At 36.5% G+C, this 20,182-nt stretch overlaps 2 protein-coding genes across 2 annotated transcripts; one reads left to right on the top strand and one right to left on the bottom strand.

Moving 5' to 3' along the window:
- Positions 1-1,436: 1,436 nt before the first annotated feature.
- On the top strand, positions 1,437-5,127 carry EIF3E (eukaryotic translation initiation factor 3E). Its single transcript, XM_068485055.2, has 8 exons — positions 1,437-1,797; positions 1,938-2,092; positions 2,367-2,594; positions 2,690-2,811; positions 3,384-3,603; positions 3,803-3,945; positions 4,508-4,645; positions 4,762-5,127. The coding sequence occupies exons 1-8, from the start codon at positions 1,590-1,592 to the stop codon at positions 4,859-4,861; spliced, it is 1,314 nt and encodes a 437-aa protein (XP_068341156.2). The 5' UTR covers positions 1,437-1,589; the 3' UTR covers positions 4,862-5,127.
- Positions 5,128-7,145: 2,018 nt separating this feature from the next.
- On the bottom strand, positions 7,146-16,770 carry LOC137745147 (uncharacterized). Its single transcript, XM_068485041.2, has 11 exons — positions 14,083-16,770; positions 13,672-13,911; positions 12,853-12,982; positions 12,501-12,653; positions 12,089-12,288; positions 11,914-11,983; positions 10,603-10,809; positions 9,694-9,929; positions 8,700-8,778; positions 8,453-8,593; positions 7,146-7,836 (listed from the first exon to the last, which is right to left on the bottom strand). The coding sequence occupies exons 1-11, from the start codon at positions 16,533-16,535 to the stop codon at positions 7,621-7,623; spliced, it is 4,125 nt and encodes a 1,374-aa protein (XP_068341142.2). The 5' UTR covers positions 16,536-16,770; the 3' UTR covers positions 7,146-7,620.
- Positions 16,771-20,182: the final 3,412 nt, after the last annotated feature.

The following is a 20,182-nucleotide window of genomic DNA, read 5'->3' as shown; positions in this document are numbered from 1 at the left end:
ACACGTGGACAACACAAATGGGGTGATGTGGAGCACATGTGGTTGTTGGACTTCACACATGGAGCAGTCTGCTCTAATACTATAAAAAAGTTGAGGTTCCATCATAAAACCAATGGTAATATAGGGAGTAGCCCAACCTCTTATAAACCCTTACAATGTTTCTCCTTTAACCGATGTGAGACTCTTTTATCTTTACAATCTCACTTCGAACACTAATTGGGTGCATTGTTGAGAGTATAAATGTTATATTCGGGGCCATTTAGTATTATAATTTAATATTATTTATCTTTATATGTACGTGAGAGGTATTAGTTTCGAATTTCGAAAATGAACAATTCACATCTTATAATTTGATTCATTTGTAAGTAGAAATGACTCCTTACAATTTTCTTAATCGTCCAAATAAATAAGGAAAAGAAAAGGTAGTAAATGAGGAGAGTGTAACTTTGAAAGTTTGCTCATACTTTTTCATATTACCCATGGGTTAAAGATTAATGTTGAGTTTAGGGTTTGATTCTCTTTCATTTTACAAAGAAAGGAAAAAGGATTAATTCCAAGTCCAATTCTTTGTCTACTTTGGGTATCCTTTGGATGTCTTTTGTCTACTCCATGTCACATGGCTTTTGTAAGCAATGGGAAAAGAATAATTCGAACTTATATCACTAGATTAGATGTAGTTGGTATAATTAAAAGTTAAGGTGCAAATGTAATTTGCATTTTCAATTAAGGTTTTGAAACCCTCTTAATGAAGGGCAATTTGTATGAAATGGATTCATTGCTATTGTGGCATTCCTCCAATAATTTCAAGTCGGGTGTAAGTTTCTCTTCACATGACATGACATTTTAAATCAAAACGCCATGTAACGGTGAACCCATTTATGAAAGTCATTCTCCTCTTTGTAGCTCCAAGATATTATTTTGTCAATTCGTTGGGCACTGACTTGGGATAGATGAGAAACTTTATTGGCGTTGGATTGGCTTTTTTGGGTTTGTCAATCTTGGTTCGTGATTGATCAATTATCTATTTTTACGTGAGCAGAAATATGCAAGTTAGACATTGATTTTTTAATATAACATTTGTTGAATGTAGCGAACCATCCCCACCTAATCCTACACTAGCAATTAGAATCCACACTTTTTTTCTATCCGCCTACACATCTTCCTGTTTAATCTTTGTCGTATTAATTTAGTTTGATTTATTCAATTTGATGATCATAAATAATAATAAAAAATGTGTAAAAAGTTAAAAACGATGTGGGAAAATCATTTCTCGATAAAGTTTAAGACCTTATTCAATTACGATTACATATAAGTAAACATGATTGATTGAGAGGTATGTAAGTTGGATTCGGAGAAGGAACGGTTTTGGGGCCGACGAGTAAATGGACTCGGCCCACCTCTTCTCAAAAGAAAAGCACAAATTGCTATAACAAAAAGAAAAACGACAAGCTAAACCTACAATATCAAAACCCTTCTCCTTCTTTTTACCCAAAAAAAAAAAAAAAAAAACCCCTCTCCTTCTACTTGTTTCTCTTCGACGCTCTCCGTCTCCGCTGTTGCCGCAAAAACCAGGAGCTCGCTCACTGACCATGGCGGAGTACGACCTAACTCCGCGCATCGCGCCCAACCTCGACCGGCATCTGGTTTTTCCCCTCCTCGAGTTCCTGCAGGAGCGTCAGATGTACCCAGATGAGCAGATCCTCAAGGCCAAGATCGAGCTCCTTAACAAGACCAACATGGTTGACTACGCCATGGATATCCACAAGTCCCTCTATCACACCGAAGATGTTCCCCAAGGTGAAATATATACACACCCATTATGTATTTGTAGTTGTATATGTGTTTGTTTGTGGGAATTTTTGTATATATAGGTCTGTGTGTGTTTGTATATGCGCTTCCCATTAGGTGTTTGACAATTTGTCTCTGTGGATGTTTAGATATGGTGGATAGGAGGGTAGAGGTCGTGGCTCGCCTCAAGGCTCTGGAGGAATCGGCAGCGCCCCTTGTTAATTTCTTGCAGAATGCCGCCGCGGTTCAGGAGTTGAGGGCTGACAAGCAGTACAATCTCCAGATGCTTAGTGACCGTTACCAGGTTGCCCCAATTTCTTTTTTCCTATTAACTTTTAAAACCCAGGAGTAGAAGCAACCAATTTGATATGGGTAATAGCATATGCAGCTTAATATTGCAAGTATTTGCAGATGTTATCTTAGAAAAGATTGCGTATTTAAATGTAAAAAGATCTAATTTCTGTGTGGTTAACATTACTTTTATTGGACAAAGAGATTTAGTTTGTGTTTTCTTTTTGGTTTTTTGTTCTTTTGGTTTGGCATTAGTTTTAACTTTCATGGCATGGCTGTATGAACAGATTGGTCCACAACAGATCGAGGCGTTATATCAGTATGCAAAATTTCAGTTTGAATGTGGTAACTACTCTGGTGCTGCTGATTATCTATATCAGTACAGGGCTTTGTGCACAAACAGTGACAGGAGTCTGAGTGCATTGTGGGGAAAGCTGGCGGCTGAGATATTGATGCAGAACTGGGATATTGCCCTTGAAGAGCTTAACCGCTTGAAAGAAATCATTGATTCAAAGGTTTGTTATTTTTTCACTTATCGACTTGTTTATTTAAAGGTGTATTATTTTTTTCTTTTGAGTTCCATTATAAAGGAGGATGGTTTCTGTTGCAGAGTTTCAGTTCACCTATGAATCAAGTGCAAAATAGAATATGGTTGATGCATTGGAGTCTCTTCATATTTTTCAACCATGATAACGGGAGAACACAAATCATTGACCTGTTTAATCAGGACAAGTATGTCATCTGCCCTTACTGATTTGACTGTTTTGGTTTCACTGTACATTTACCTCTTGCTTTACCAATTGCTAAAACAACCCGGAATTCATGTGCATCTCTTTTCTTATCACTGTCTACCCCTGAAAACTTAGAACCTTTGAATCATCTTTGGTTCTAATTGATGTATTTATACCCTTGATCATTCATTTGACACTAACGGTGCTGCTACTTCTGCTCTGGTATTGAGCTGTAAATGTGACACCCCGTGCTTTTGCTCTCATAACATTGATAATCATTTGCCTCTACCATGTGGATGGTGTCAGCATATTGTTCTGAACAAGAATGCATTCTTGAAATGTTAGGAAAAAGAATATGCTTATTACAGTACAATCCTAGTAGCCTACATAGTTGAGATGCCATTAAGTTAGTGGTTTTATCATTGTATTGGACAGTAATAGTATGGATATACTTTTGAGCTTCATGCTATGAAATATAGACATTCCCTATGGAAAATTGAGTTCTAGTGAATACCAAGTGACTTGGTATTTTATACTTATTTCCTGATAGAAATGTTTGATTTTTTTTTACAGGTATCTGAATGCCATTCAAACCAATGCTCCCCATCTTGTGCGTTACTTAGCCACTGCATTCATTGTCAATAAGAGGAGGAGACCTCAGTTCAAGGATTTTATAAAGGTTATTCAACAGGAACAACATTCTTATAAAGATCCCATCACTGAGTTTTTGACGTGTGTTTATGTTAATTATGACTTTGATGGTGCACAAAAGAAGATGAGGGAGTGTGAAGAAGTAAGTGCCTGATAACCCTTGACATGTTTCAGAATTCAAATTCCACTTTTTCCAACCCTTGCGTAACTGAGCTGACCAATTCGTTGTAAATTTTCCTTCTGCTATATCTCAATTCCTGCTTGAAAACTTGATTTGCATTATCTCTGTCATCTAGGCCCATGACTATTGATTTGACAATGTGGGTTGTCTGGCAATGTAGGTAATTTTGAATGATCCTTTCCTTGGAAAACGAGCAGAAGAAGGGAATTTCTCTACTGTACCACTGAGGGATGAGTTCCTTGAAAATGCTCGTCTATTTATCTTCGAGACATACTGTCGTATACATCAGCGCATTGACATGGGGTAAGTAATTTCTTCTAATAGTTTGGCTGTGCTCTTTTTCTTTGTTAGACATCATTATTCTGATTTCTATATAAGAAAAGGAAAATAGTAGAAAAGTTCTGTAATTCACCATGCGAAGTGGTATATGATTAAGTCATATGTCAGAGTACACTTTCGTTGGTTCTTTTTATCTTTATTAAGACTTTCATAGAAGTATTGTGACTAGGCACATTTAAAGTCATATTCCTTTAGATTTTTAGGTGCAATTTGACCGGTCTGTCAACATATTTATTTGTTCCTGTTCCAGAGCTTGGGAGATAAGAGTAATGTGTGTAAGGGTTTTTGCTGGGTTCAAAATGTTAGGGCATTATTGTTCAAAATGTTGTTGCATGCCTTTTGTTTTTCATATGTGGTGTGTACGAATGATATCTTGTCTTTTATAGTTTCGTAGAATTTTTCGGGAACCTAATTGACTTTATTGTCTATTACTAGACATATTTCTTTTTGTTCTTAGGAAAAAAAACAAAAAAAACATTCTTCACTCTTTTCAGATACTAAATCTAATAGAATCGTGGTTTGGCAGAGTGCTTGCGGAGAAATTAAACTTAAATTATGTGGAGGCTGAGAGATGGATTGTGAATCTAATTCGGAGCTCAAAGCTTGATGCCAAGATTGACTCGGAGTCGGGAACTGTTATCATGGAACCTAACCATCCGAATGTGTAAGTTAATTGACGTAGACTGAAATTTATAACCATTAACTGCCTGTTTTTGTTCTTGGATCAGTTGTCTTTATGCTTCATGACCGTTTTTAATGTATTACTTAAATGGTTTTCAGGTATGAGCAACTGATAGACCACACAAAGGCATTATCGGGGCGTACTTACAAGTTGGTTGGTCAGATTCTGGAACATGCACAGGCACAGATTGCTCGTTGAATGTTGATGGTGAATTTTATCTGAAATTATTAGTTTTCATTTCCTTGATATCCAGAAATTCTCCGAGATTTTGTTGACCTGTAACTGAAGTCTGAGTGACTAGAAAAATTTTGAATTTTAGTAATGAAGCTGTGCTCAGGACATTTCGAAATTTGTTGGATCAAAATGTAATTTCATTTCGAGCTTATGCTCCCGTTTGATCTTGTTTGCTATTTTCCTTGTAAGGATGGTTGTAGTTTATTAAGAAATTCGATGACTTTATTTGATTTTCGTGGAACGAAGATATTTATATATATAAATATGTTAGTCTTATCATCTAGTTGTACTATCTTTTTAATAGAGATGGAACTCGCATGCGTTGGCGGATCATGTCTCTATTAGAGAGATGGTACAAGTGATGGTACAAATAGATGGTAAGTATGACATTACTCATATACATAAAATTAAGTGTGGAGTAGCATCAACAGAATTTTGAAAAATGACGATTTTACGTTGTATATATTTCCATGATTTGCCATTTATAATCAATTTTGAATTGCCTTCAATCGTATTCCTATCTTTTTGTATTGGAAAAAGATTGTCCCTTGTGAGTACTAGTTCTTAAACTTATCACAAAGCGGAGCAATGGTCATTTTGAATAATTCTATTGGAACTTTTGTCATTTTTCCTTGGGCTTTTACTTAGTTTTCGATGTCTCCCTAAACTTTCGTATTGGAAAATTAAGGACTCAAACCAATTTTTCAGCCGACTACTCCCTATCGTTAGTTTTCCATATGTTCCATTCAAATCTTTGTTAAACGAAAGCATGTGAAAGTGGTTAAGTCGTTTCAATCTTATAAATAAATGAAAACCTGACAAATAAAATAACAAGAAAATTTTCCCTCTCTTTCTTCCTGCCAACTTCTATCCTTAATTCTACCTAACAACCACATTTACTTCGACAACCATACCATTTACTCAACTAAGAAAAACACTTGCAGACAAAAGATAGAAAGTACTACAGTACAATGATATTCTTCTTCATTTATAACTGAAAGGTCTTATGTTTGATTCTCATTAAAGACAAATTTGAACCACATTATTGCTAGCTCATTGTGAGGTTAAACTCATAACCTAGTAAAGATAATATGGTTTGTTTCAAAAAAAAAAAAAAAAAAAAAGAAGGATAAGAAAGTGCACATGCTGTTCTTTGGGACGACATATACATTTAACTACCATTGGAAAACCAAAAAGAAATCTCAAACAAAGCTACAGAAGAGAGAAAAAGCCATGTAAAACCGACAGCCATGTAAAACAAAGCTACATGAGGATAAAATGTAGACTTACGGTACTTTGGACGATTCCCCCAGATTCGCACCTAATCCTTCTATAATCTTTACTAATTTTGTCAAATCCACGATCAACTAACTATTAAATCGACAAAGAGGTAACATCAATTTTTCGAACTTTTGCTGAAGACACGTTTTGCAGAGCAATTGAAAACCTTAAATTTCTAAAATGTCGACTTGTGCAAATCTACGCAATTCAACATGTTGTGTTTGAAAGCCTAGCAAAGTGACGCTTCTACCCTCAAAGTCTTGTCATGTGGTGTGCACGTGACAAGAATTAACGTCAATTTGAATGGAATATATTAAAAAATGATGATGGGGGGGGGTGGGAATCGACAAAAGAATAATTTTAAAGTCCTTAATTTTCTAATAAAAAATTTTAAAAGAGAAAAATTGAAAACCAAGTAAAAGTTTAGTGAAGAGAATCGACAGTTTACTCAAAATTCTAATAGTGTAGCAAATGCTCCAGTTGAGCCAAACACAAACAATGCTCCAATTTTCTCCTACTTTCGTGATACTTTGATGCCCAACTAATGAAACCACTAAATTTGGATTTGACAAAATTCTTAACCCAAGCTTTCTATTTCATATTCACATTTTGTTTAGAATTTTAAAGTTGTTTTGTTTACAAATTTCACAAAACTCAGCTGGTAAAGTATAGTAAGAAGGGGAGTGGTAGCTACAATTGTACCAACCTCTGCATTTGGACTTTCGCACTTTTTCAAATGTCACGTGTCATTCTTTACACAAAAATCATGATACTTTTTTGGATAGGAACTAAATATGGAAAACAAAAAAAATATAATTCCACATGCATTAAATCTCTCTTCTTTTTTTTTTTTTTTTTTTTTTTTTTTTCTCTTTAATGAAAAAATGACACTTGACACTTTTAAATCGAGAAAGTCCAAAAGCAAAGGTTAGTGCAAATGTTGGCTCGATATCGCAAGCAGAATGACTTAGAATGACAAAGCTACAGCATTGTTTTATAACACCTTTCAACAAGCATTTATAATATTGGGCTAATCATTTGTAAAATTGCTACGAACAAATACAAATGTTGCAATTACTTATGCTCACTGTTATTTGCTTCCCACCAAAGTGGGATGGAAACCGAAGAATTCCAGCTCTTCTTCCGTTATCGCCAGCACTCGCTCAGTATCGTCGGGGCAGGGGCAAGGTGTTGCGTTTTGTATTTTGAAGGTAGTAAATACATAGACATTGTTGCTGTATACCTGGCTCAACATCGCGCTATCCATTTGTAGCTGACTTTCAGTTCGAAGACTGCGGCTATTTCAGTTGGATCCACTCTTATGAAAGTAATTACCCGAGCACTCGCAGCCAGCACATTTCCATGGATCCTCTATGAAACTAGGGCCACTCGAAACACGCACTCTGAACTTGTATAACATTCTCAAATCAACGAGTTGCCTTCTACCATCGAGGATACGAATTTCCATATGTCCTCCAACTCTCCCTGCCATAGTTTCGACCACCAGAGCTTCTCTCAAATGGAGAGCTACGGAAATCAGGTCTTCTATAACTGCTGCAGCCAGGACTCTGAAAACCTGAAGCTTTTCTATAGATGCTGCTTTCCTTGCATTCAATATCTACTTTTCTCATCTCCTCCTCGAGATCATACTGTGACCGCTGTTGGCAGAAAAAAAAACACAAGGAGATCTTGATTTAGTAAAATGCATGGTTTAAGTCCTAGTTGAAGCATCTACCAATACTTCACACCAAGAAGCTGCTTCCAACTAGATATGTTACCAACTATAATTTCATCTAAATGACTAAAATTAACAAAAAGCAAGGCATGTCATAAAAAATGAATGTTGTTTCAGTCGTCATGCTCGACAGGGATCTTCAAATGTCAAAGTATGAAACTTAGCTTCAACTGAGTATCAACACTTCACAGCAAAACATGAAAATTTTGAAAGGGAAAAAATATGTAAAACAAATAATCTTCAAGAGTGATGTCACAATTTTAAAACTGCAGTTTCTGTATCGGTAATTCAGTATGTATGAATTTTTCAAAATAAGCTTTGAATTGTTTTTTTATAAAAGGAAGCTAGGGCCAATTTTTATAGATATGGAAGGGCAGAATGTCTATGGTAAAAGCAAATAACAAATATTGTAGGAGGTGGTAAATCAATAAGTATCCTAAATAAAATGATTCAAATTCAAATTTGTAGTGCAAAGATCAATATGTTTCTCTTAAAAGTAAATAACTATCAATTAGCACACATCAGGGGGGTTAAAAAACCTTCGTAGGGTCTGAAAGTACTGCATATGCCTCTCCAATCATTTTAAAGAGCCTGTCAGCATCCTTGTGAACCTCTGCAGAGATTTCTTTCCAGAGTTGCCCTTCATCTCCACTCTCACTCCTTGCTAAGAACTGGCCAGCCTAACTCCGACCAAAAAAGTAAAAATACGACAGAATGGGATGTCAGAGTAAAATGTACAGAAAAAAAACAGCTTAAACAAGAATGGGATGTATAAAAGTTTAAAACCTTGTCAGGATGATGCTTCAGCGCTGCCTTACGGTAAGCCTTCTTAATTTCAGAACTCTCATCGGATGGTTTAATTCCCCTGGCATTGAGATTTATAATATGAACTCATTGGAAAAAAGGTCACAGGAAAATAGGCATAACATTCTAAACTCATAGCCTTTATAGAAATTTGACTATAAATTTATTAGCGCCATAATAGACTCCAAAATCTGGGCATGGGATGACACACAATCAAAGACCAAGTAGGCCTAAAATGTAAATTTCACAATATACAAACTATTCGTTTGGAGAGCTTTGGCCGTTGGAGCTCTTTCTGATAGATTCCCTACAAAACTCTAGTATAAAAAGCTTCATATTGTATCACTGACAGTGACATCATTCTAATTAGTGTACGTACAGGAAAACTTTGGTCCACAAGCCGATAGCAAAGTAAGACTTTCAAACCACTAAAAGATTTTTCGCAAAAACATCGGAGACAGCAGTCTAGACATGCAAGAATACTAAGTAACCTACAAACTATGATACCTAAGTTCTGTTTTAAAACAACTTGAATCACACCTGTAACATTTTTTTTTATTGCACATGAATGCACAGATACCATCTGATGTAGTACAAGTTCGCTACGATTCCAGTTGATGTATGCTCAGCAAATATAATTGCTCTTGTATCCATCGTGTCTTTGTTTTCTTTTTACTGAAGCGTCCGTGAAGTATGTATCAAAATGCTTTCAAAACTGCCCATGAGTTTCCCGCTATCTATAACTTTTTCCTTCTTATTAAGGATAATGAGAGATTTCTTATCCTAATTACATTTGACATCTGTCTTATCTTTTCATTAACTTTTAACACCCTAAATTTGTTGAAAGCCATCCATATTTAATGAAATGCTAACTCTACTGTAACTGATTCAGGAAGAATAAACAAGGCTTCTAGCATCATATATGCAAGGTACTAAATTACTAAGCTGTGAAGGCATTACTATAAGAGGAACTTACAAAATAAGATAAAAATCCAAGGAGATTCCTTTTTTAGCTTCTTCTTCCATCAAAGGCACACGTCGACGAGCATTGCGTAATTCTTTTACGCTGCCATTGGATCTACCTTGTGAGCCAGGCTCTTTGGCCATGTCATTAGATTGGTTTTCTAGAATGGATACAAGTCTTTGGAGATCACTAGACGCTTGTCCATAGTCTCGTATCATCTCATGTAAGGTGGCTCTTCTAGAAACTGCCTGTTAGAAGAAAATCAGAAACAAAACTACTGAGGATCTAATTCAAGTTAAGAACAATTCAGTGCTCTGAAAAAAAAAATTACATAAGAAAATTCAGTGCTCTTAAAAAATTACAAAAGAAAATTCAGTGCCAAAAGAAACTGAGAATACGGGTAACATTTAACAGAATACCTTGATTTCTTGAGAAAAATTATGATAGCCACTATCAATTGGAATATCAGATATTTAACTAGTAGGTCTCAGGACATAAGTTGCACCCATTGTAGATTGAACAGATTACGTTTGGCACTATTAATTGGAATATCAGATATTTTGTGAGTTCAAGTAGTCACCGATAAAAATGAAAAAAGAACTACAGTTTTTCTTTCTTTTTTTTCTTTTGAAGTAAAAAGGCAAATGAGTACAATGATTTTTATTTATTTTTTGAAATATTTCCAATAAAAATATCAGACTTTACTGACTTTGTCAAATTTTAATGAATTGGTATATTGATATCTACTAATTAGAAATAGGGTAAAAGAATGGGTCTTTGTGACAAGAAAGCCTATCATCCCCTAATAGAGCACTTGACAGAGGCTTTTCCCATCATTAAAGAGGAAAGAGCAAATTCATTCTTAGTTTACCCACACATGCTTATGCTGTATTCACTTTGAAATGAACTTTCATGGCATACCTTTGCATAATTGCCATCAAGAGCTATGGCAAGACTGCAGTCTGCAATAGCATCAGTAATTTGACCTAAAGCTTGGTGTGCTGCACCGCGGTTGCACAAACAGATAGCTGAAAACGGACGAGATCCCATATTGCTAGATAAGGCAACAGTATAATGCTCCACTGCTTCTGTATAGCTTCCCAATCTAAATGCTTCATTGCCTGCATTCTGTTTTTAGAAGAGCTGTGATTAACTCAAATGCTCAAAACTATCGGCATTATCATCATACTGATAGCTAACTCAAATGATCACGAACAGTTATGAACAGTAGGCCAGAAAAAAAGAAAGAAAAAAAAACTTAGTTGTAAGTTAAAAATCATTTAAATAAAAGATGACTAAACTGCAACCAACCCGCACCAAGAGTAAGCTTCAACCAAACAAAGGACTAAACCATTTGATGAACTATCCACAAAAATTACTGCATTTTAGGAACTCTCTGACCACACATAGCGTAAGCATTTACTTCCTTTCCTACTTTGGATTTCAGGGGACATAGTTATGCTCTGCATGGTCAGAGAGGTTCCAAACTGCAATGATATATTAAATTCATACCAAACTTCGATCATTACTGGAAAAGACTTAACTTAGTTTACTATATTCACATTTCCAGTATTTAGAGAATATCGAATAACCAGAAAATTTTTCTGCCATGTCCTTTCAGGTAAGTCTCCCTAGTGACCCTAATATTTATAATTTTCGTCTTCCAGAATGAGGAACTCTTGTCATTGTTGATCAACTTGGACTAATACAAATATAAACCATCAAGTGAGAGTTGCTATATACATATATGGGTTAGGATCCAAGGCACACAATTTTGACACACGTTTTTGTGGGGCGCACTCTGTAATGTACTTCAACAATCCAACTGTCTATCTTTTCTCTTACCTCAATCAAATGGTAGAAAATTTGTGGCTGAAGTTGTGTCTAAAATGTAGTGCCATGGATCCATCCCGTGTGTGTGTGTTGTGAATGGAATTTATCCTAATGAAGGTTTGATATCAATCTTCTGTTTTACACCATTCAGAATATGCTAAAATTGCATGTTTCACATTGAGACTACTCATACTATACATAATCACTACCACTATTTCATTTCTGCTTAAACAAATTAAAAAAGAAAAAAACATTCAAGAGATGTTAATTGTGTATTTCATAATTGACTCAACACATACTATACATGATATGTTAAGCACATAACCATAGATAGCATCTATCAGTTGTCTACCAATCCTCCATCCAAATGAGAAAATAAATTAAAGCAAGACTGCATACCTTGTGGCGTAATAGTTCACGTATTGTGACAGCCAATGACACGGATGATTCCAGTTTCTTACTTACATACCTACATAATTAAAGTTACATTCAGTAACTTAAATTTTAGTAAAAGGAATGCCCTGAAAAATCTGGAAATTTCAAAAGTTAAGCTACATGGAAACTTGTGTATTACATCTCTTTGGTAGATCCCACTTTCTCTAGCTTCTCAAGTAAATCAAGGGCTGCCTCAAGCCTTCCCAAATGAAAGTGAGACTTGGATATGAAGAACCACCTCCACAACTTAACTTGATAAATTTCACATCCAGAAAAATTCCTTTCAGCAAAAACCATACTCTGCTCACACAGACGAATTGCCTCTTCATACCTCCGCAACTGCAAAATGCCACAAGTTATATAGACTCAGACCAAAACTTGGGTTTGAGAGAAGGTAACCACCACTATTGGGGGGAAAACGCCAAAATAGTGGTAACAGAAGGGGACAAATATATAATGTACACAAGCACCAACCACCGCAACTCTAACTGATTTAGTAAAAGAAACTAACTAAAATATATACATGCAGTAATATGGCACTAAGCACATACCAAACACAAAGCCTCTGCTTTCATTTCAAGTAATGTCTCTGAGCATGAGCTAACTGACAAGGCCTCAGAAATTAGCTCTAATGCGGTGAGAGCTGCATCAGTATTTCTCTGGTCCAGCAGCTTGATAGAACGATTTGTATACTCAATCACTTTCTGCATTGAAGGAAACCACATAACTTGCTGTCAAATTGTTTTGTTTATAACAAATGCTTGAGAATCATAAGACTTCCTATGCATGCGAATGCATGATATTCGTTAAAGTAGATACAAAGGATACGATCAATATAATACTAAAAGATATAAAACTACATAAACAGCAATGTAACATTATGACACAAAACAAATGCAGTACCTGAATCTTTTGTAGGCCATCAGCAGAATTTATTACAATTCTTCGGTCCAAACAGACACCATTTACTGATTCGGAACACTTATTGAAGTACTGCTTTGCATTTTCGACTTCACCTAGCAGAAGATGGCAACTAATACCAAAAATAGGAAGCATATTCAGACCATACAACACATTAAAGTAGCAATGCATTTCAAGAGCAAAAGCACACTAATAATGCAGCACTATATACATTGAAATACACATATATGAAAAAAATTAGCAAACAATGTAACTAATACCAAAAATAGCAAGCATATTCAGATTATATAACATATTAAAGTTGCCATGCATTTCAAGAGTAAAATAACACAGCACTATATACATTGAAATACGCATATATGACTTATTTTTTACCAATGTAACTATAACCTTGGGACAATATATGTTAAGTGAAGGGTAAGCAAGCCATAATCCATATCTACATATGGCTTGCAAAAAAAAAAAAAAAAAAAAAAAAAAAAAATCAGATCACCTGGAAAAAAAGAAAAAGAAAAAAAGACGAACAGAATAGAAATTCAACAAGGATGAAAGGCTAACTGACCTCAACCAGAGACACTTAAGTCGGGTTTTAAACCTGGGAACAACCCACTTAAGTTGGGAAGAGCTCAATGTAATCTCAACTCATCAGTAAATTTATGAGCTAGGCTCGCAGTAAGTTTAACACAATGCAAGTTCATAAAAGCAGACCAATCTTTGAAAACATTTGGGAAAACATAAATCAACAAAATTAAGAGTAAAATATGAACTCATAATTCATAAGCTTACAAATGGAATACTTACTTTGCAGCTCTCATTTGAGCTTTGAGAAAGTTGGGATCTATTGCAGTAGCCATCACACAGTCCCCTAAAGCTTCCCTTATCCTTCCAAGGCACATTCTCGTTGCAGCACGGTTGCTATAGCATAGCAAAAGAGGCTTCAGAGAGCATCCTGCTCTTTCATTAGAAGGTATAGAAATTATTCCCTGTGTGTAAAATTCTTCAGCTTTTGAATGATCTCCATTTTTATAAGCTTCATTTCCCCTGACAGAAACCAAAACCTTACACATGAGAGAAGCACAAGAATCATCTCCAACGACACATATAACTAATAATAATCACAGTAAAACAACCAAGGATCCAAGAAACCACCTGAAAGATAATTTGTTTAAAAAAAAAAAGAAACTAGCTGTTAAATTATAATGCAAAGAGCACCTGATCCGCCATTTCTCACAGGTTTCATGAATAGCAACACTAGAAGAGACATGCACTTGCTTAAATTGTTCTTTTGCTTCTGATTTACCAACTACCTCCGTACATAAAGGGGTGCTAGAGTGAGGGGTAAATAGGCCAGAAGATCCAAACTCAACATTTGAACTTGGAGTAATAACAAATGTTGCATGACCAACTTTTATCTTGTTTTTCTTTCTACGTTGTTGGCGCTTACCCATCACTGAACTACCTTGCACAGAAGATGATGCCAAAAACGTAAAGCATTTATCTTTTTCGGAACCCGAAGCAAAAAATGGTGATCTACAATCACTTTCTTGTTTCTCTATAGTTAATCCAATACCAACTCTAGCTGTTTCTGAATCAGAACCTTTCCACAAACCATCACAAAAAAAACCTCCCTCACCATGATACGTCGAATTCTTCTCAATGGGCTCTTTACATATCTGATCAACTGTATAACCTAATCCACTTGCAGTAGCAGCCAAACCTTCACCTTTGGGATCTACAGGAACTGTTTCGCAGGGGTCAGCAGATGTCACAGAATGTTCCCTTGAATGTGGATCAGCAACTCTTGTTTCCTCATAGGGAGAGAAATCCATGGGCGAGTAGCATCCAGAAGGTTCTGGGTTTTCTTGGGAACCACTTTCCTTAGGCACATGATCTTGTCCGGGCCATGGCTTACTCATGGAAGGTTTCTTTGACTTTCCCCTTTGTTTCCTTGATCTTTTCTCCCTAAAGGACCTACCCTTCGCACCACATTTTGAAGTTTTATTTAATTCAGGAAATAAATTTTCTCTGAGACAGGAAGGATCACAAAATGACCTCTTGAAGTCTTCAAGGCACACTCCAAATCCATCTGTAGTGCCAGTAAAACTAATGTCATCTTTCTTTTTTACTCCATCCACAGAAGCTGCTTCAGAAGCACAACCGTTGGGTTGGAAGCCAAGACCAACTGATGAAAATGAACATGTTGCTGCTGCTGCATCTATATTCGGGAGTGTATTATGATTGACTTGACATTTGGTGAATTGACCTGCCTCATCACTCTCAGCACTTCCTGCAGATTTAAAATTTTTGGAACTAGAAATTCCTATTGTGGCACCCTCCGTGTTACCATCACTTCCAAATAAGAAATGGTTCTGGCCACTATTTTCATGATTATCTTCATTAGTTCTCTCAGAGGCAACATAAGGACCTCCCGAACACTGACAGAAAGGACTACTGTCTGAATTTGTCTTGAAACCTCCTAAATTTTCACTACTCAGTTTCATTGTATCTTGACACTTGGGTTCCATGCATTCAGTATAACTGCTGCTTCTAAATACAAAAAAGGCATTCTCTTGATCCTTATTTAAGATGCAACTCTTCTCAGCATGAAATTCAAAAGGATCAGCTTCCACCTTCTCTAAGTCTGTTTCACTCTCTACTTTCAGCTTTCTGCCAACATCAGAAGCCAACTTGTCCAGATTTCCACTAGGTTTTTTCTTTTCCATATTTGAATTTAAATTCGAAATCAAACTAGAACAAAACACGAAAGGAGCAGAGCCCACATTGTACTCTACTTCACTCTCTAATTTCATTCCCCCCCTATTATCCATGCTCGGTTTCTCCACATTTCCTTCACACTCTTGCATTTCTGGATTTGAATCCAAATTCAAATGCATACCCAAATCACTGCTATTAGAATCAAAAGCAAAACCCATGTTATCAACCTTCTGACATTCTGTTTCAGTATCTGTTTTTGCATTCCACTTATCTTCAGAAATCTTTCCTCTCACATTTTCATAAAATTCTCTCTTCTCACCGCACAAAAGCGATCCCAGATCATCGTTCTTTGCACCGCACTCAAAACTATCACTCTCAACCTTATCAAACTCTCTTCCATTTCCGACATCCATCTGCCCCCTCTCATCACAATTCAAAGTTTTCACTCCTTCCCCTTTATCCAAATTATCATCACAACTCGAAGTTCCCGCTACCCCATCACTTCCTCTTTCCGCATTATCCACATTTCTCACTATTCCATCACTCTCGCCATCCCCATTATCCAAATTCTCAACCCCACTCTTAGCACCAAACACAAAACCCACACCCCCACAATCGCCAGTCGAAAAATTAAACCCATTAGAAGCACTAGTACCATCACTTACCGAGCAAAACGGGTTGACCCCCGGCCCGCTCTCGGCCGACCCAGTTCTGGACCTCGAATGCTGCTTCCTCAGCTTCACCAACCTCGGCCGCGACCGAGTCGATCGCGACGGCACACTCGAACCGAACTGACACTTACTCCCATTGCCGTCTGAAGCACCGAGATTGAAAGTAGAAGAGGAAGGCATGTCGGACGCAGGAGCAGAATTTTGAGGAGCAGATGAGGGTTTGGGTTTGGGCGGCGGAGAGATGACCGGAGGCCGGACATCAACTGCCGCCGGCGACATTTCCTGGGAGGTGGAAATTAAGGGTTTCTGGAATTGGCAGAGAGATTCGTTTCGTTTGGAAATGTATATAACTAATTATGTTAATTTATTGGAAATTTAGGGTTTTATAGAGTGAGATTTGTTGAGAGAGAAAGACGAGGGTTTCTTATGGTCGGGGTTTTCTCTCGAGTGAGTCGTGCGATAGCTTCCAGGAAGGAATTTAATTTTGGTGACGTGGTGACTTATCTTTGGCCTTGGAATTTGGTTGAAATGGCCACGTTTAACAACATACTAGGATTTTTCCCCCTCTTCCTTTTTCATTTCATCTTCTCACATTTTCTATTTTATTTTTCTTTTTTTATAAAAAATTAATATAAGATATTGACGTCGTTTAACCGTGACTGTTCAAATAGGAAGGAAGTGAAGAGGAGGGGAAAAAAGAAGGGTGATAATCTTACTCCTTTAATAACATCATTCAATATGAGAAATTTTTAGTTATGACATAAGCACGAATAATACATTACGTATTTTTATATAAATGATAGAAAATTTAAAATTTTAAGTTATTAACATTTTAACATATATATCCTAACATTTATATAAGAACATATAGTGTACCACTTTGCGTGGCCATTCTTCCCATTCAATATGGCCCCAAACGGGAAAATTATATTGACTTTTAATCACAATTAATGAATGTTTATGTATTTTTTAAATTCGATTCTAATAGCCCTCACGTGTAAGGCACGAATAAAGGAACGGGGCGACGCTTTGAGAGCGGATAAATTCGAAAACGTAAAAGCTGAAAGAATCCTAATTTGGGAGCGGCAAGAATTCACCTATTTGAAAAATATTATAAATATTGAAATATATTACAAATAAGTAAATGTGCAAATAGTACGTAAATTATTAATTTTGGGGCTTAGTTTAAGAGATTTTTTTAATTAAAAGTAAGAAAAACAAAAAAACAAAATGTTAAGTGTCGATTGACCCAAATATGAAAGCTCTAAACTGGTGGAGGGAAGAGAATTATCTCCCCTCCTATTTGAACGGTTACAGTTTAATCACGTCAATATCTTATATTGATTTTTTTTATAGAGACAATAAGATAAAAAATAATATGTGAGAGGAGAGGAGGGAAGGGGATATAAATAGGAGGAGAGAGAATCATACTCCCAGGTGGAGAGGGAAGTAGCCTGGTAAACTGGTGCTCCAATGTTGGTGGTGGCGGCCTTTGTTTGGCTGGGGTGGGTTAGGGTGGGATGGGGAGGGGAATGGCATAGGCTAATAGCCAATTAAGAATTAGTTTTGGTAAACTGAAATGGAATTAGGTTGGATGAAGATAAATTGGAATTTGAGCTTGACTTTACTCAAAAGTCATTTAGGCCCTTTTTTTTAATGGTTAGCTGCTGGTTAATGCTTTCTCACGGGGATGTGCTTCTTTTAAATGGCTTAGCTAAAAACGACGTTGTTTTGCCAAGTCATCTAGAAATAAAAAAAATTAAAAAAAAAAATCTTCTTCTTTCTCCTTGTGTTTGCAGAACCTTCATTGCAATCTGTAGTCTTGGCTACTCTTCTCCTCCACCAAAACTCAAACTTGGGTGGACCATGGAGGTCCTCGTAGTCACTTACCGGAGCTTACGGGTGGTCTCCGAACCACCCTGGTTCCTTTATAGATCTGCGTTTGAACATAACAATGTGAAAGATTGTTGCCTACCACGTGTTAACAGATAAGAAGAGAAGAAAAAGGATTTGTGTGAAATGACTTCATTGTTGTGGTGTTGAACCCACAACTCTGCAGAATAGTGTTTATCGTCTTCCTCCCCGCCTTAACTATTGCAAACACTGATGAATCCTAAGTTTTGTGGAGCCACTCCCTTAGCCAATTCAAGCCGTACCCAAGCTAAATTTCAGTGATTTCAGCCGATCTCATACCAGCTCTCGCTTTTGGAGTACAAATCAACAGTAAATTGAAGCTCTAGTGCTTCACAGCCTCATGTTGGGATCAAATTCGGAGCATCGTCGTATAAGGTGGTGATGCACAAAATCGAGTAACCATAAGGGGTGTGACGGTTAAAGGCTTTCCAACGGTCAAATTAGTAAGCAATGTAAGACATAAGAAGTGGGTAAGAGAATAAGTATGTGATAATTGCGTACCAAAGATGAACCCTAGAAGATATATTTATATTAGTCGAGGATAAGACCTTTTAGGATAGGATCCATATTAAACTGAGAGAATTTCAAAGGATATTTAGAAAGTAAATATTGCATCCTGTTAGGAATGTGATTACTTGCGCCACACGCCAATCTTTAGATTGTAAGGACTCCAAGAATATAGGAAACTTGTTGATTCCTTGCTGGATTGGTTTTCTTATCTTGCGAAACAAGCATAGCCAATCTCAGCGAAGTTATCGGACTTCGCCCACTGATTTTGAAATAAGATGATGGTGGCATTGTTGCTTTGTTTATTCAACTCTGTAGTGGAGGCTATCGAGTCCATGACTAAATTTCTGAAGTATTAGTACTTTGATATGCCTTACTCTGACCCTGAAAAATTGTGGTTTACAATTGCCCTTAACTATGTATCTAAAAAGATGTGTTCCCCTTGAAGAGTGACAGTTATCCAAAGACCATGCCTTTTGGAGTAAATCAAATGTGTGGTTTCGAGAATCGTGGCGTGTAGGCAGCAATGATGAGGAATGTTATGTTGTTTGTGCGCATTTAAAAAGGGGCGGCTTTTTGCATCACCGAGTGACTTTAACTCTCGGACACACAAATCTCCAGACGAGACTTCTCAAATTCGGCTATGAGATTTCTTAGCAACTTCTCTTTAAATAGTTCACACTTGGTTCTATTTTTCCAAGTCATTCCTTCTTAGTTCTAAGCTTCAACATAGAGCTTTCTTGCTTCTTTCATGCCTTAGACTGCCAACCCAATCTCCACTTTAAACCTTCGATGATTAGGATATGTAACCAACAAAATTTCCACATCCACATTTACTCTTGTTGAGAAAGATCAAGTGAGATAGGGATGACCCACAACCTTTCAATAGCTAACCTTGTTTCCCTTAAAAGGTTGTGCAACCTCTATACTTTGTTCCATAACCAAAAGCCATATCCCTTTGCTGTCTTCATGTGTGGGTTCAAGTTGAGAAAAATGTTTTAAGACCCTTGAAATGATTCTTCTTCATTGGAGCCTTCTTAACTCTATCGATGCATTGTTCTTCTTGATTGGCCTTACGACATATTGAACCTCATCATAATTGATAATCCTAGCCAAGTTAGCCCCTCTAGTATCCTTAAAGCAATTTTAGTAATAAAGGCTCCCCATGACAATAGGCAATTCAATCCCTTTAAGTGAATATTAATTGTCTTTAATGAACTATAATTGTTATTGCATTTCCACCTCTATACTGAATAGTCTAGGCAATTTGTATTAAAATATTAGTATTTTTTGTTATAAAAAATAATATATTTTTAATTTCGGATAGAATTTTTAACCAATGTCGTCACGCCACATGTCATTATTCGAAAGTACATTTTTTGTGGATAGATTTCGATAAGATTTCTATCTAATTATGTTGCGCCACGTGTCATTACCTATTTAGAATCGTTGAGTATACATTTCCGATAACCAATCATGTCGCACCATTTATCACTGTCTATTTA

This window comes from Pyrus communis, chromosome 12, assembly GCF_041283825.1.
Source record: "Pyrus communis isolate YQ-2024b chromosome 12, ASM4128382v1, whole genome shotgun sequence".
Lineage (NCBI taxonomy): Eukaryota > Viridiplantae > Streptophyta > Magnoliopsida > Rosales > Rosaceae > Pyrus > Pyrus communis.
The sequence above is the reverse complement of the archived record's forward strand: the minus strand, read 5'-3'. Positions and strand labels throughout refer to the sequence as shown.

Bases quoted from the DNA above. Each gene is read 5' to 3' on its own strand.
- EIF3E (XM_068485055.2), top strand. From the start codon at position 1,590: ATGGCGGAGTACGACCTAACTCCGCGCATCGCGCCCAACCTCGACCGG. The intron at 2,093-2,366 runs GTTGCCCCAATT...CTGTATGAACAG, and splicing joins TGCTTAGTGACCGTTACCAG to ATTGGTCCACAACAGATCGA. The intron at 3,946-4,507 runs GTAAGTAATTTC...GTGGTTTGGCAG, and splicing joins CATCAGCGCATTGACATGGG to AGTGCTTGCGGAGAAATTAA.
- LOC137745147 (XM_068485041.2), bottom strand. From the start codon at position 16,535: ATGTCGCCGGCGGCAGTTGATGTCCGGCCTCCGGTCATCTCTCCGCCG. The intron at 11,984-12,088 runs GTAATACACAAG...TTAATTATGTAG, and splicing joins GTGGGATCTACCAAAGAGAT to GTATGTAAGTAAGAAACTGG. The intron at 8,594-8,699 runs GTTTTAAACTTT...GGTCGGAGTTAG, and splicing joins TGAAGCATCATCCTGACAAG to GCTGGCCAGTTCTTAGCAAG.